The sequence below is a fragment of the Aplidium turbinatum genome, chromosome 4 (genome assembly GCF_918807975.1).
Source record: "Aplidium turbinatum chromosome 4, kaAplTurb1.1, whole genome shotgun sequence".
NCBI classification, from domain to species: Eukaryota; Metazoa; Chordata; class Ascidiacea; order Aplousobranchia; family Polyclinidae; genus Aplidium; species Aplidium turbinatum.
Genome location: NC_137475.1, coordinates 34417697 through 34435072, shown reverse-complemented (window position 1 = coordinate 34435072; position 17376 = coordinate 34417697). Strand labels below are relative to the sequence as shown.

General features: G+C 36.9%; 2 protein-coding genes across 2 annotated transcripts; both read left to right on the top strand.

Annotated features, from left to right (window-relative positions):
• Positions 1–697: 697 nt before the first annotated feature.
• Positions 698–4444, top strand: LOC145769095 (acyl-coenzyme A amino acid N-acyltransferase 1-like). The gene is made up of 5 exons (XM_082580689.1): positions 698–781; positions 2117–2215; positions 2389–2489; positions 2799–3057; positions 3636–4444. The coding sequence occupies exons 1-5, from the start codon at positions 712–714 to the stop codon at positions 4442–4444; spliced, it is 1338 nt and encodes a 445-aa protein (XP_082436815.1). The 5' UTR covers positions 698–711.
• A 3421-nt stretch (positions 4445–7865) lies between these two features.
• On the top strand, positions 7866–16956 carry LOC145769094 (bile acid-CoA:amino acid N-acyltransferase-like). The gene is made up of 5 exons (XM_082580688.1): positions 7866–7966; positions 9917–10015; positions 10276–10376; positions 10886–11144; positions 16148–16956. Exons 1-5 carry the CDS (start codon positions 7897–7899, stop codon positions 16954–16956), a joined length of 1338 nt encoding a protein of 445 aa, XP_082436814.1. The 5' UTR covers positions 7866–7896.
• The last annotated feature ends 420 nt before the right edge of the window (positions 16957–17376 follow it).

Sequence of the window (17376 nt, the reverse complement as noted above, 5' to 3'; positions counted from 1 at the left end):
TTTAAATTGTATAGTTATAAAATAAACCTTTTGCTTCTACAACACGTTGTACTTGTACTACAAATATATCAAACCAATCAACAAAATATTATCTAAATTTACGTTTACTGGAACAAAAAAGGAAACAACACTGCCTTTAAACTTCTTGTTAAAAAGCAAAAACAAAACAGTCAAAAAATAAAACAATCAATAGACTTACAATGAAATAAATAGAAAGCTTTCACTTCTATGGAACATCATCAGGATTTTTGTGATGTTGAGTTGTGCTGTTCAGTTTCATATCGTTAAAAGCTTTAACATGCTATAGTAAAAAAGTGTAAGTTTTCACTGTCAGTTTATTGTCCTGCCTCCATGAAAGCCGTAGCCCAAACGTCTGAGTAACTTTCTTTACAGTTAGTATTTTTGTGTTTGAATACAATTATTGCTAATTGTACATTCTTTCTTGGGTTTATGTACGTTTATTGCACAAACAACACATTCTTCATGCTACGAAAGCTTTTTTTACACCTAAAATACTACACCTGTTTGTGAAAAAAACTATTTGTGATTATGAGATCCACGAATTACTTGTCAATATGATGTATTACGTACCGGTAGTTCATACGTTGCGAATTCAGAATGAGGTAGTTTTTGTTATGTTGTAATGCAGATGTGTTTAAACCAACTTTTTCTTTTAGAGTTCGTAGCTTGTAAGTTTTCGTATTTGTAAGCATGAAGCCCGCATTTAGGGTTTCCTTTGAAGACACCATGTTTGATGAACCTGTTGCTATATCCTTACAAGGTAAGTGACGTCACAAAATGAAGGATTTTATTTAACGCGAACCACACATTTTTGATCTGCATTTGCGAACAGAAAACTGCGTCACCGACGATGCACACTCTACAGTAGATTAATCAGCACAAAACTGACTTTTAGTTTTTCTGCAAACACTAATCATGCACGAAATTGTACAATGCTGTACGTTTGTATCAGTTGTCTAAAGTGCAAATATGATAATTGCTTGAATTGACAAGTTAACAAACTTTCTAGTGATAAAATATTAACATCCCCGTATACTTGTGGGACATTCGAAAATTGCTGCTCTTTTCCATTTGATGTGGTATTTCAACTGGGTGCATCTTGCTTTATCAAAAGAATGAGATAATCTTGGTTCAGGTAAAATAAAATGTTCCGTGGATATCATACAGTATGCTGGCTGCTGCATGCTTGACTGATACATAAGTGACGAAGTATTCGTGCATTATCAGATGGAAAAATACGAATTAGAACCAAATTTGCAATGCTTCGACAGTGCTCTGGTTAACATCTGATACAACAAATTCAAATACACTGATACCCTGTGCTGAAATCGCATAATATGCTGTTAACTTGCCCATTAAACTAAGGTGATTTTCGCACGGATTTAGCATTTTGGAAGCTAACTGGTCAGAATCACAGCCGTTTCTGTCGTCGTCAAGATCACAAATTCTTGACCAGTAGCAGTAACACTGACATGAGTTACTCGGACAAATTCAAACAATTTGTCACGTTTTGCCGCGAATGGATTTCTAATTTATTTCTGAAGTGCCAGATTAGAGTCGGGAATGTCGCTATCAAACTCGCCAATAAGGTTTTTGAAATGTTTCGTCAAGATGGCTTGATGGCATTAAACGTGCTTTATTATTTCATTCCTCCACCTTCAGCGATAGAAACGCATTTGTTTATTTATCAACCAAATGACAAAGCTTTGGTAAGATCTGCATATCAGGTCGTACAGTAGATCCACGACACGATCAGGACCTTCGCGCAGATGAGCCATCTCAGTGGAATAGAAAAGTATCGTGTTGTATTTCGTCTAGTGGGGATGTTGAAAAGTTGCTTGGTAAAACAAACAAATAAATTGATTGATCACATTCGTGGACGCCCCTTTCTCCTAAAACTTGCTTTATTATACGAATAGTGATTGGAGAAGTTTTTTTTTACAGTTGCTAACTAGTAAATATCGAAGCGATTCAACTTAAGAAAATTAACACAAACGAAGAGTGCCTAGAGTTGAATAGCTGGTATGAGAATGCAATAAACAATAAACATGCAAAGACGCAAGTAACATCGGCTTAACCAACATCCCTTTTTCAGGTTTGAAGAAGAAACAGTTGGTGACTTTACATTCATTTACTACAATAGACAATGGAAACTCGTTTGAAGGTTTTGCCCAATACTGGAGCGACGATAGAGGTAATGTGAACCAGTCCTAGTTTAGTATGCATAAAATTATTGATTATATTTCGCTACACATCAGTCGAGCAAAAGAGCTAGTGTGACACATGGAAAGTCGTGTATTATCAATTTCACACTAAAAGTAATCTTGACCGGTCATTATTTTCCTTACCATTTTGTCTTTATTTCAGGTTGTGTAGATTTGCAACATGACAAGTCAGTAGGAGGATCTTACACTGGAATTAAACCCATGGGTTTATTTTGGGCAATGAAACCTTCTATGTTGAATAAAGTAGGTTGTACTACTGCTGTTTTATTGTTGCAAATTCGTTTTGTGGCGTTGGCAACCTTAACAAACTCGTATATTTGATTTTCACATATCAATTATAATTAAAAACGTGCCTGTGCCTCGAACAGGCTACCAGCTGACGTAGTTTCATGAGAGGTGTCAAGATCTTGAGTCAAGATGCGGCTATGGAATACCTTAAGCAATGATTATCTCATTGACACAAACCTGAAGTCATACCACTGCCTGATGTCTTGCTTTGTTAAGATTTAATGCTGTTTAATCCTCACAAAAACGGTGCACATATCTTTTCAGAAACCACACGCGCGGTTGGTGAAAGTCGACGTCACGACACCACTGGTCGTTACCTTGCGAGTGTACGATGGTTCCGTTGCATCAATGGATGAAATTGAAACGCTGAGAAAGAAAAACGAACTCGATCAACATGAACTTGCATCAGTCAGTTTAAATCGCTGGATGATGTCACCAGGAACTAAAAGGATAGTAATGACGTTGCAAAACGATGGTATATATGGAACACTTTTCCTGCCTCCTGGAGATGGACCGTTTCCAGGTATGTTGTTTTGTTCCAAAAACTACGTTCTCTCTTCAACATTGTGCTTAGTTGAGCAGTTGTCAAAGCAACAGGAATGTTAAAAGTTTGAAAATTGACCATCACTTAATTGTTAATTTTTCTTGGTCGCTTTGTTTTAACTTTTATCTTGTGCCAATGAGGAGTTGTAAATTTTTGTTCATGCAAGTTTGGCAATCAAGAGCAAAGCATAAACCGTATCATAAACGATTGTATCATCTTTTGTCCAGCAAATGGTTCAGAAGGTCTTGATTAATTAATATATAATAAAATCAACGACTAGCTACTTTGACACATTATAAAAATAGCTAAAGTTGTGCCAATTATAAACAAGAAGGAAACATTGAAGGAAACATTGAAAGAAACATTGAAACATTGGCAACCTCGAAAAGTAAAAGTATATACCCTGAGCCGCAAGGGCTGAAACGACGACAAGAATTTATTTTTGCAAATAAAATTATGTCATTTTACATAAATGTAGTTTCTACAGTACAATACCTTAGCTTAGTCGGTGATCTCAGTTGTTGAATAAATTATTTGATTTTTTCGGACATTTGCAGGCGTCATAACAATATTCGGACATTTTCCGGGAACATTGGAATACAAAGCAGCATTGCTGGCTTCTCATGGTTTTGCAGCCCTTGCTTTGGCTTTTCTTGGTTTACCAGGATTGCCTCCGGTGGACGCACGTGGTGACTTCAAATTGGAATACTTTGAAAAAGCTGTTAATATAATGTCGCAACACAAAAACGTCGACGATAGATCTAGAATTGGGGTGATTGGGCTTTCGTTTAGTGCATTTATCGTGCTGGGAATGGGAGCACATTTGAAAAATGTAGGATGTGTCATTTGGATTAATGGCTTTGTTTATCCAATGTTTGGACATCTGACGTATGGTGATGTCAATTACAGTGCAATGCAGTACATTTCACGTGAATATGAAACCAATCAAGGGGATATTCCTCTATTAAATTTCCGACATTTGTATCCGTTTTATCCTGATCCTTTTCATCCTGACATCGATAAAAGTAGAATAAAGTTCTACGACCGACATGATGTGAGTTATATGTTTATCAGTGGATTGAGTGACAACAGTGTGCCATCAGAACATCACATCAATCAAGCAGAAAAGTTGCTGAAAGCGTCTAAACATCCAAATTATCAACTTCTTCGATACCCAGGTGCTGGACACTTAATTGAGCCACCATTCGGTATTCATCATTCAGCAACTGAACACAAGGTACTTCAATTCCATTTTGATTGGGGTGGTGAATCATATGCTCACTGCAAGGCCCAAGAAGATTCATGGTCAAAGCAAATAGAATTTTTAAAATGTAGTTTATTGCCGAGAGCTGGTTCAAAAGTATAGACTTTGGCTGTGATGATCAATGAAAGCTTTGGAATGTGGATCAAATTACTGAGTGAACTTTTGCAAAATATGTACTCAATTTGAAAATTTTCATTAAAACGTATGCTACTGCTCAAGATAATGTATAAGGTTGTTTGGAACTAAAATGGGTGTAGTTGCAAGATTTTTATGCAAGCAATTTCATAAGATCTTGCTTAACAACTGCTGTAAATCGCAAAAATTTTGATCCATCTTTAATGCGAGATATTGTGTATCAGATATTAAGCTATTGCATCCTATAAACTAATTATTTATCAAATCCCTCCTTTTCTTTGTTGTTTGATCCGTTGTCTAATCTTACAAACATTAACAACTGAAACCATCAAGACTCATCAGCCGAAGTTTACTAATTTGTGGAGAAGGCAAAGAGTCAACAGTTCTCACTGTATAATTAGGTACAAGCTCGACAAGGGAAAATGAACGGTTATACTCGAAGCTTCCGACATTTTTCACCAAATTAGACGCTATTGCAAATGATGCAACAAAATTTGAGAAAATTAACGTTAATACCAAAGTTATTTCTAAGTAAACGTTTATTCGTTATTATGTGAGAAAGTATGCCAAAAGTTTGCTAAAGACGTAACACAAAAATTGTTTCTTTCGGGCAGCAGCCTAGGTAAACTTCACGGTTTGATGAAAGTTCATACAGATAATCTGCACGTCCTGTTGTATCTATGGTTTCTTTCCCTAAATGCTGTTTTTTTTTTGTTTTTTTTTTTAAACTGAAGTGTTTCCAATATGCTCCGAATCAATTAATGATTAGTTTCAATGTTAAGTTATTATTCACCACTCTTTCTTTAAATGAAACTACAGTACAGACATTATCGCCAATTGTATTTTTTTCCAAGACCAGCCCAACCATCCACCAAACAATGTTTTTGTTTTTATAAAATTGTTGCATACATATTATATGTTTCTCTATAAAGATAAATTTTATAAACAAATTGACAGTGTGGCAAAAAGTTCACATCTCAGCTCTTGCTAATTTTATTTTAGGACATGTTGAAAATAAGATTTTTGTCATCTAAAATTGTATTTGCGTTATGTTGACATTTTTGTATATGATAATTCTTTGTACGGTGCAGTTTCTCAACATACTAACTCGCAACATCCTAATACAGCCAATACAGTAGAGAAAATTTATCGGACCATCCCTTTTCTCGCCAAATTTGACAGTTGGGTTTGGTAAAATTCAACTAACACCAATAACCTCCTCGATTTTAACTATGTTTGCCCTTCCAACTACAAGCCTGTATATGTGCCTGCTCATGTGATCGCGAGATATTTGCTCCAATATGGATAATTTTAATAATGAACTTAATCTATTACGTTTTTGTTTTAATGATAGCAATTTTTCCTCATGGTTTTTTAATAAAGTGCTTGAAAGGTTTTTGGATTCACGTTGTACTGACTGTCAAGCTGAAAGCGTAAATTAAAAAAACCTTCTCACAGTCTCTTTTATAGGTAAAGAACATGTCGAGTTTTATTAAAACGAAGTTCAACATTGCTATTATTTCTGTGTATAAAATAGAGTTGGTTGTAATTTTCAGCTTTAATCTAGGACTCCCTCCTATTTGTGTTCAAATGTCGTGTAGGCTACAAGTTTACTTGTTTGCACGACGCGAACTGTACATGCATTTGTATGTTCACGCGACATGTAGCCATGAAAGTGAGAGAACACTTGGATGAAAAAGTGCCATTAAAGACCACATACTCCAATAACAAATTTGTTTAAACAACAGACCATCCTTAGGGTCTTTTGAAACTCCACGTAAATGTTTCACTAAATTTTGTATTAAAATCCGTGATTTTGCTCACAAATTCTACAGGGAGTTGTTTGCGGTAGGTGCCTCCTATGTGCTGAGCGTCTTTACTTAATTAATTGTCATGTGATGTCTTTTTACTCGTGTGATTAACCGTCATGTGCTGTGCTTTTATGTCCTCTGCCTTTCTAGTTCCATTCTTGTGCATTTCCTTTTCAATCCTTATGTAATTTCAATCCATGTGTTGGTAGATCAGTTATATAATTTCAATTCACGTATTGTGTATCATAGTTATATATTGTACTTTCAATTCATGTGTGTGTAGATCAGTTATATAATTTCAATTCATGTGTTTGTATAGTAGTTATATATTGTACTTTCAATCCATGTGTGTATAGATCAGTTGTATACTTTCAATTCGTGTGTGTGTAGATCGGTTAGCGTATTTGTAATCTGCAGGTCGCTGCAGCAGATGAGGTCCATTAACCAATCAGAAGGCAAAATTTAAATCAGCTGATTGCAGTCATGCAACTTATGCACGTTAAAGCAAATTAATTGAAAGTTTCGCTGTGGCCAGGCTAGGGCTAGGAATAGTAACTTCGATGGCGTGGGTTGGATTCCCATCCCTACCATTAGGCGTATTCTTTTTTTCTTCTGTAATTACCAAACAATGTTCAAAGCAAGAATCAACTGTCTGGCTGAGTGCAAGAAGGGTGACTCTGTCAGTCCGCAGACTGCAGTCAGCTGGTTCACAGAGAAAATTGTATTTATTATACAGTACGTATGCTTTTTTATCGCATCTATAGGCATACGCCAGGCGGTTGAAGATTTAGATTAAGTGGACGAGAAGGCAAGGAAGCCAATCTTTGTGTCCATCTTCAGGCATGCCTTTTAGTGTCTTGCCAAAGACGCAGCCGCTTGCTCTTGAGCGGTGTCGAACCAGCGCCTTTTCGAACGTCGAACCAGAGCTCTCAGCCTTTCACCACTTGGCTATGCAACTGACATTCAGTGCTGAAGTAAAATAAAAACTGTGTTCAGAATGTCAGGTTATAAAATAAACTTCTTTTCCGCGATACTTTTCACAACACATACTGTAGCCTACCTAGCATGTAACAATATTTTGTTTAAACGTAAAAAATAAATAACCCGAAGGTCTTCCATTCTAAGGAACCCACATTGGGATTTTATTGTCATGTTATGTTGCTCTGTTCGGTTTCATAAGTATCGTTTTAAGTTTTAGCACACAGTAGTGAAGTATAATTTCTTACTGTGACTTTCACTGTGCTGCCTCCATGAACACAGCAAACGTTTGGGTTACGATTTTGTATTTGTTGTGTTATTTTAGTACAATACATGCTATATATTTTACCTTACTGTATAGCTTACGTGTATATGATAAGCCTGGATAAAACAATGGAAACTTTTTACGAAAGCTCTATCTACAATTCGCATTTGTAAAAACTATGTTCGTGATTATGAAATCTGGTTGTAAGTCTAGCTGGCTAATTAACAAATTGCTTGTAAATATGATATAGGCTGTGTAGCCATGATTTGCAAGGTCAAAATAAGGTCTGTTGTGTTGCTATGCAGCCATTTTTCAACCAGCTTTTCCTTTTAGAGTTTGTATAAGTTTGTGTAGTAGTGAAAATAATGAATCCGGCATTTACGGTTTCTTCCGAGAACACTATGTTTGATGAACCTGTTGCTATATCCTTGCAAGGTGGGTGAAATATTGTATGATAATTTATGTTAAAATGGTCACTAATTCTTACCCAGTTGTAACACTGACAGCAAGCATGTGCTGCTATGATGAACACCACAATTTTTTAGCAGAAAACTACTGTGATAGTCATACTTTTGCTTGTGACTAACCAAAGCAGAACTTTTAATATTTTGTAAACAATATATCGTATGTAAACAATTTTGTGCTTTTTGTATCAATCATCTAAGAACCACATAACATATGATTGCTTAAATTGGGATTTTGAACAAGTTAAGACATCTGCAATGATGCCTCATTCTTCACCTGTTCTTTCCATGTTCTTTTTGGAGGTTTCCATTTCCTCTTACCAGCTACCTTCCTCCACCTCCCTTCCTCTGCTCATAATCAAAGTCAATACCTTTCGAGAAAAACTTTCTTCCTTCCTCTTCTGTACATGCTCTGTACATGCTCCTCTGTACATCATCAGTCTTTTTATCCCTCCTCGTTTTTACTACCACATTGTTCTCAAGTTCTCACCATTTCCCTTTCCGTTCTTCTCACAATTTTCAGTTCACTCTCTTTTAGTATCTATGTCTCGTTATCTTACAATATTGCAGGTGCACACCACTCCGATAGCCTTCTTATTTATTTTCAATGAAATTTTCTTCAGTATGGCATTTCACCACATTCCATGAACTGTGCCCAACCCAGTATCGTCCATCTTGTCACAGCTGCTTCACATCCATCACTTCCATTTATCTGATCACCCAAAAAAACAGAAGTCTGTCACTGTCCAATTGTCCATGAATGAATTTCTTAACGCGATCCTCAACTTAAAGGCATGCCTGAAGGTGAACACGAAGATTGGTTTCCTTGCCTTCCCGTCCACTTAATCTAAATCTTCAACCACCGGGTGTAAGCCTGGATACGACAAAAAAAAAACAAAAAAAACTAAGTCTCTTTATTTATCATATTTCCCACGTAAATAAAAAAACACTTTGCCGATCTTAGTTTAACTCTCTTCGTATTAACACATCTTGCATGTACCCGTTTACTGCGCTCCTTGCATTGCATCAAATTTCCCATTACTTTTTTACCACTTTTTTCGTAGTATCACTGGACATACTCAAACAAGTTATCAACTTTCGCCATGAGCGGATTTCTGATTTATTGCTAAAATGCCAGCTTAGAGTCAAGAATGTCGCGATCGAACTCGACAAGGTTTTCGAAATGTTATGTCAAGATGGGCTCAATGACGTTAAACATGCTATGTTTAATTATTCCATTCGACCACGTTCTTGTTCACCGATAGAAACCCATCTGTTCATTCGCGCTACAGTCTCTTCTTCAGCGAGCATCATGATATAATAATAATAACAACATTTACATAGCGCCACATCCACAGTATAAACTATGCTCCCGGCCCCCGGGCGCTGTCAATCTATGTCAATTTCTGCCTTGCATTGGCCTGTGGAGCTCGTTTACTGCGGCAAAAACTTCATTGAGATAGTTTTACTTGAACTTTTCGACTTCTCGTGGAACCAAACGGCTAGATTCAGTAAAGATCTGCATATTAGTTCGTAGGCCTACAGCAGTTTCAAGGTACAATCTGGACCTTGTCGTAGATGAGCCATCTCACACCGGAGTAGAAAACATGTTTAAATTCAGACTCGAAGTTGACATAGTGTGCGATAAAAACGTGTTGAAAAGTTATGTGATAAACAATTAAAAGGATTCATTGCATTCGTAGACGGCCCATTTTTCTCTAAATTTGCTTTGTTATAGGAATAATGATTGGCGAAGTTTTTTTTCTACAATTGCCCACTGATCAATGTCAAAACGATTTAACCTTCAAAAACGAGTATAAAACTAAAAGAAGAGTGTTTATAGTTGAATAACTGGTATGAAAATGCAATAAACATGCAATAATGCAAGCAACATCGGTTTAACCGACAGACTTTTTTACAGGTTTAAAGAAGAAACAGTTGGTGACTTTACATTCATTTACTACAATAGACAATGGAAACTCGTTTGAAAGTTTTGCCCAATACCTGAGCGATGATAGAGGTAATGCGATCTATCCAATTACAATAAGTTTAAAGTTATTGATTAAATTTGAGTTCAACAGCAACACCTACACTACTCACTATAGTAGTTTTATAAGACACATGACTTCACTGATTCCGACTATGTCGTGGTTTATGTAGGTCACTCAACTCTGTTCAGCGAAAAGGCCAGCGTTCTTCGAAAGTCATCTACTCTCAGCTTAACACTAAAAATAATCTTTACCGGCAGTTGTTTGCTTTATCACTTTGTCTTTATTTCAGGTTGTGTAGATTTACAACATGACAAGTCATTGGGAGGATCTTACACTGGAATTAAACCCATGGGTTTATTTTGGGCAATGAAACCTTCTATGTTGAATAAAGTGAGTTGTGCTAGCACCGCTTCATTGAGATGTATATTCGTTATGTGCCGTTTGCATCCTTCAAAACTTTAGAGGTTTAATTATTGTAAATAACAAAAAAACGTACTTCAGTTTCGAATTGGCTACTAGCGTACGTGGTTTCGGAAGAGGTCTTCCTTACAAGATAGAAAACTACCTGACAAGCAACTTGGAGTTTTCATATTTAGCAGAAAAAAGCACAGGATTTAGGTTATGATGTGACTAAGGATTACTTTCAAATACGTTTATTTTATGACACAAACCTTTGGTCATACCACTGCTTGATGCCTTATGCTTTCATAAGTTTTCACCATCTTCAGCCAGTCATGCCACTGCTGGCTGATGGCCTCCACATAATGTTTCCACATCTTTGGCTGTTCTCATCCGGGTGATGCCAATATTTTTTCAATGTCATTCCGCCACCTTCTTTTCGGTTGCGCTCTGGTTAACACTGTTTAATCCTCACAAAAACGGTGCACTTTTCTCTTCAGAAACCACACGCGCGGTTGGTGAAAGTCGATGTCACGACACCACTGGTCGTTACCTTGCGAGTGTACGATGGTTCCGTTGCATCAATGGATGAAATTGAAACGCTGAGAAAGAAAAACGACCTCGATCAACATGAACTTGCATCAGTTAGTTTAAATCGCTGGATGATGTCACCAGGAACTAAAAGGATAGTAATGACGTTGCAAAACGATGGTATATATGGAACACTTTTCCTGCCTCCTGGAGATGGACCGTTTCCAGGTATTTGTTGTTTTGACTTTAAAATTACTTTCTCTCTTGCAACATTGTGCTTAATTGAGGAGTTGCCAAGAGAACAGAACAGAATTGACCATCTAGGCGGGTCAATATATGAAAAATATGGGGGCAACCCCAAAAAAATTTATACAAAAGGTTTTTTTGTTCCAAGTGTATGATTAGGTTGTACTATACCCCAGAAAAAAAGTCTACAAAAATCCGACCCCGGAAAAGTAGTTAATTAACATAACTATTGGGTCATTCCATGTCAAGTGATCCAGAAAAATGGGATTTCGTAACCCTCCGTTTCAGATTTTAATGAAAATTCACACACTGATAAAACTTTTCTTTCTGATTTCAAAAAACTAATTTTTTTTTAAATTGGTCAACTAAAACAAAAGTTACGGCCACTTAAAGTTGACTGCTTTTTGTGATCGCTGAAGCGTAAAGTCCATTTCGCTTTCACAAGTTTAACTATAGGAAGATATTTCCCAGCTTGTAAAAAATTGTACTGATTTATATTTTCAGGTATTGTAGGACATTTACTTCTTCAGCCATATCACTCAAAACTAAAGCTCTTGACCATCACCTTTGACCTTTAACCTCATGTTTATTAGTAACCCAATTGTGCTCAATCATGCGGAACATAATTTTTGATCATAAATAACCCATGGTGCTCACTAGTTACAATCACATGCAATGCATCATTTTAAAGGTATTTTCAAGGAGAATTGATATTAGAAATAAAATTAATGGCTTATTGAGTATTTCACCTCACAAAGTGAAAACAAAAGCTTGTGTCTGAAAATCAGTACTATTTTTTTATTGCAAGTGCGCTATGCCAAGTTCCCCTAGTGATGTTTTGTATATTTATAATTTAAAATAGGCTCATTAAATATTATAATTGAAGAAGATTGTGCCAAACAATGCAAAAACACCCTCCACACATCCAAGACACCCATTTGAATGCCCCAAGCTCCCAACTTCCCTGGACACAACCACCCTATGGACAAATCCCACAAAAGCGACCAAGCTTGTGGCTGTGTGGGGGAGGCCATGGCTTGACCACTAAACAACTTGGAATGGCTCCTCCTCAATGACTTTCAGGGAGAGGAGCCAACAACAAGATTGTGCCAAAAATTTATGTTTTTCAACTAATATGGGTCCTGCTACTTAAAAATTTTAAGCCTTAGATCCATCTGAGCAACAATGATAAATTCTAAATTCCAGAACAACATTTTGTCACTTAGGGTACATACTCTTTCTTGACCTATTTTGAAGTTTCACTGGTGATTCACCCAAATTGCCTAAACTTTCATTTAAAATGTTCAATGAGTCACTACTGACACTATCTACCTGCAGTGATTGTATATCGCTTTCACTAGATGAAGAAGCTCTTCCAGAAGTATCTATAAATTGTTGAATTTTCATTCTGCAATTGGAACAAAGTTTTTTTCCAGGTATGAGTTTTAATGAAGGCTGACAAGATTTAACTTTTTCGTGCCATTCCAGACTGATAGTGCGCAAACTTAAATTTCGTACAGGTTTTCTATGGACTATGAAAACGTCACAGCAAGTCTTCTGCTTTGATGAGTAAGCATCAATATACGTACAGTATGTCTGTGGAACATACAGATTGTCTCAAGAATGCATTCTCTTTTATTCTCATCTGCAACTCGAATATGAATAGGAGGAATTCTTGTCACAGGGCTGCAATAAGCAAGGGCTGATCAATATGATAAGCAACAAACTACGAGAGAAAGGCCCCACAGTTATAAACGCTGAAGGAGATGCCGACTATGATATTGTTCAGGCAGCTATTGCAGCTTCTGAATACCCGGAATGGCCCGTTTCGGTGAGTCCGATTCGGTGAGTCCGATCCCTTAGCGGGGGATTTTTTCAATTTTTTTTTTAAATTATCGGGTACCGTGGCCTAATTATCATTGCCGTTTTAGGGTTATGGGTTAGAGGTTAGGAACTCACCGAATCGGACTCACCGAATAGTAGCAGACTCCTGAATACCACACTACAACCCTGGTTGGAGAAGACACAGATCTCTTGATCCTTCTCCTCTATCATATGGACAGTCGGAAGAAGACAATGTATTTTCATTCGGACAAGAGGTCTAAAGATCAGAGGGTGTACAATATTAATACCCTAAAGGAATGTCTCGGACAACAGCTATGTTCTCAGTTACTTGTTACAGTTACTTGGGGCATTCAAATGGGTGTCTTGGATGTGTGGAGGGTGTTTTTGCATTGTTTGGCACAATCTTCTTCAATTATAATATTTAATGAGCCTATTTTAAATTATAAATATACAAAACATCACTAGGGGAACTTGGCATAGCGCACTTGCAATAAAAAAATAGTACTGATTTTCAGACACAAGCTTTTGTTTTCACTTTGTGAGGTGAAATACTCAATAAGCCATTAATTTTATTTCTGATATCAATTCTCCTTGAAAATACCTTTAAAATGATGCATTGCATGTGATTGTAACTATTGAGCACAATTGGGTTACTAATAAACATGAGGTTAAAGGTCAAAGGTGATGGTCAAGAGCTTTAGTTTTGAGTGATATGGCTGAAGAAGTAAATGTCCTACAATACCTGAAAATATAAATCAGTACAATTTTTTACAAGCTGGGAAATATCTTCCTATAGTTAAACTTGTGAAAGCGAAATGGACTTTACGCTTCAGCGATCACAAAAAGCAGTCAACTTTAAGTGGCCGTAACTTTTGTTTTAGTTGACCAATTTAAAAAAAAATTAGTTTTTTGAAATCAGAAAGAAAAGTTTTATCAGTGTGTGAATTTTCATTAAAATCTGAAACGGAGGGTTACGAAATCCCATTTTTCTGGATCACTTGACATGGAATGACCCAATAGTTATGTTAATTAACTACTTTCCCGGGGTCGGATTTTTGTAGACTTTTTTTCTGGGGTATAGTACAACCTAATCATACACTTGGAACAAAAAAACCTTTTGTATAAATTTTTTTGGGGTCAAACCTTATATTGACCCGCCTAATCATTTGTGTTAATTTTTCTTGGTCGTTATATTTTAACTTTTATCTTTTGCCAATGTAGAGTTATATGTATTTTTATCTTACCGCGGAGAATGGCACTCAAAAACAGAGCGATGTCAGTTTAGCTGTTTTTATTTCTGACTATGACAGCGAAAACAATAAACATCAACATAGTAAAGGTCAAGAAAAAGGTAGAAGCGACAAAACGCGAACGTTAAAACGTGTTTGAGACCGAAACAAGTTATTATGTTGAAAGAAAATTGGCACGGTTGCAACACCATCAGAAAAATTTAAGATAAAAAGGGAAGTGTAAAAAAGAAGTTACAAATAAAAATAAAAACAGAGACATATATTCAGGCAATAGCTTTATTAGCCCATGTTGCTTTAACTGACATTTTCAAGATTTGTATAAATCGACACTTGCTATGAAGATCGGCCATATTGCGTTATCAAGAGTGCTGATGGTCGTGGGGAGAACACATCTTGACTCGTTTAGCTCATAGCAAAGAAGAGCAAGGCACAGGCATGGAGAAACCATTTTAAAAGTAGGTGGGCCCAGAGGCGCAGCAGTCAAAGTCAATCCAACTTCGCCCCCCAGACCCCCATAACATTGTTAGATTCCTAATACTTGAAGTCGTTAATAGATTGTGTTTTCATTATTGCCTTTCGTGCCAAAAAGCGAAAATTTTCCATTTTTGGGCCCGATTTGGCCAAACAATTTACAAAATTGGTAAATTGCTCTGTAGCGCTGTACAAAATATGGCGATGTACACACAAATAAAAAGGAAACAATACACACACAGTTATAATACCACCCGGGAGTGATAATCTGCAGCATTATACAGTACGTGCATACTGCATATGTAATGATATCATTGTTTTAACCATCGAGACCATAGACAATAATTATATTGATTGATAGATTGTTCCACCAGTCACACGCAACCACACCCACACGTGCTGCCCATCAATAGTGGGCTCAACAGAAAAGTTTGAAGATTGGATTTCATCATTCAGCTATCAAAGACAATCAAACTAGTGTGTATCAAATGAGTGAAGACCTTTTTTGGAACTCCCTGTCTGATTTGCCATTTTTGCTACGTTTTCAAAAAAATTTGACTTTCAAAAGTGGGTGGGCCAGGCCCACCCAGAAAATATAGTAGGTGGGCCTAGCCCACGAGGCCCACGTGGTTTCTCCATGCCTGGCAAGGCAGGGAAATAAAACCCCACAAAAAATCCTACCACGGGAAAAGCCATTTCAAGCGCAACGCACCTGGGCCTTGCACGACTTACAAAACAACGACATCATCTTGCTGAAATCCAATTGCACCCAGAGAAGCTATGTCTTACAGATATCAAGCATGCTTTGATATACAGTTACGTCGACAGAACGATAATTACGTCAAAAGACCCCAGTCAGCAAAACTCGTCACCTCCACAACGACCCAACGTCAGCAGACGTTGAATCAATGTAAAACAGGCTCCGCTAGCTGATGGGATGTAGATCAACGATTGATGTAGATGTAGCTGGAAGTAGATCAACCATTGTACCATCTTTCGTCTCGCAAACGGCTCAAAAGGTCCGCGTGTATTGCATGGTGAAATCCATGACTGGCTCTTCTCTATTAGTCTCTTGGCATAGTCCGGTGAGAACATTGCCTATCCAGGGTAGTAAAAAAATTAACCCTGAGCCACAAATGATAACGACCGTTGATTCTCGCAATTAACACAATACCATTTTATGTAATTAAAGTTTCTACTATAACTTAGTCGGCGATGTCAGTTGTTGAACAACTAGTCTGACTTTACAGTGTAGATTTTAACGATCTGTTTTAGCCTGATACTCAGCATCAGCATCATGATGCTGAGTATCAGGCTAAAACAAATCGTTAAAATCTACACTGTGAAGTAAGCAACGATCATGCTGCTAAAAGCGAAACTCAATCAATTGCATAATCTAACTTTCTCGAACGTTTTTAGGAGTTGTAACTATGTTCGGAGGTTTTCCTGGAACCCTGGAATACAAAGCTGCATTGTTGGCTTCTCATGGCTTTGCAGCTCTTGCTTTGTCTTTTTTTGGTTTACCAGGATTGCCTAAGTTTGACGTTGGTGGTGAATTAAAATTGGAATATTTTGCAAAAGCTGTGAACCTCATGTCCCAACACGAAAAGGTCGATGGCAGATCTGGAATCGGGGTGATTGGGCTTTCGATGAGTTCCTATATTGTGCTGGCAATGGGGGCTCATTTAAAAAATGTGAGATGTGTGATTTGGATTAATGGCTTTGTTTATCCAATGTTTGGACATCTGACGTATGGTGATGTCAATTACAGTGAGATAAAGTGCATTTTACCTGAATATGAAACCAATGAATTGGAAACGCTTGTATTAAGTATCCGAAATATGTATCCGTTTTATCCTGATCCTTTTCATTGTGACATCGATAAAAGTAGAATAAAGTTCTACGACCGACATGATGTGAGTTATATGTTTATCAGTGGATTGAGTGACAACAATGTGCCATCAGAACATCACATCAATCAAGCAGAAAAGTTGCTGAAAGCGTCTAAACACCCAAACTATCAGCTTCTTCGGTACCCAGGTGCTGGGCACTTAATTGAGCCACCATTCGGTATTCATCATGGAATAACTGAAAACAAGGTACACCGTGTTCATCTAGATTGGGGTGGTGAATCATATGCTCACTGCAAGGCTCAAGAAGATTCATGGTCAAAGCAAATAGAATTTTTAAAACGTAATTTATTACCTAGAGCAGATTCAAAGCTATAGGTCTAGGTTGCAGCGCTGGTTATCCTGTATTATTATATTAATGGAAACCATCGCCAAGTGAAAAGTTAGAACATTTTCTTTGTGAGTTGTTATTTCAAACGATGAGTCAAGTCATAATTTCAAGTTGTTTAAAACTAAAATCAATTTACTTGCAATTTTTTTTACAAGCGATTTAAGGTGAACATGATAGACCAACTTTTGAAAATTGAAGCTTCGTTATGCAACCTTCCGTGCATTATTGGAATATGTGTGGTCCTTTATTATGTCAGCAGTTAGTCTATCCTACGTTTTTTACACTTACGCTAAATAATTCATTCACCGAAGCCTCTATTTGCTCGTTAGGCCAAAATAATCGGTGTTTTTTAGCCAAATGTTTTACCACAGATATTTGTGGAAAGTGGATAGAATCATTTTTATCAA

Bases quoted from the DNA above. Each gene is read 5' to 3' on its own strand.
- LOC145769095 (XM_082580689.1), top strand. From the start codon at position 712: ATGAAGCCCGCATTTAGGGTTTCCTTTGAAGACACCATGTTTGATGAA. The intron at 782-2,116 runs GTAAGTGACGTC...TCCCTTTTTCAG, and splicing joins TGTTGCTATATCCTTACAAG to GTTTGAAGAAGAAACAGTTG. The intron at 2,216-2,388 runs GTAATGTGAACC...TCTTTATTTCAG, and splicing joins ATACTGGAGCGACGATAGAG to GTTGTGTAGATTTGCAACAT.
- LOC145769094 (XM_082580688.1), top strand. From the start codon at position 7,897: ATGAATCCGGCATTTACGGTTTCTTCCGAGAACACTATGTTTGATGAA. The intron at 10,377-10,885 runs GTGAGTTGTGCT...TTTTCTCTTCAG, and splicing joins AACCTTCTATGTTGAATAAA to AAACCACACGCGCGGTTGGT. The intron at 11,145-16,147 runs GTATTTGTTGTT...GAACGTTTTTAG, and splicing joins TGGAGATGGACCGTTTCCAG to GAGTTGTAACTATGTTCGGA.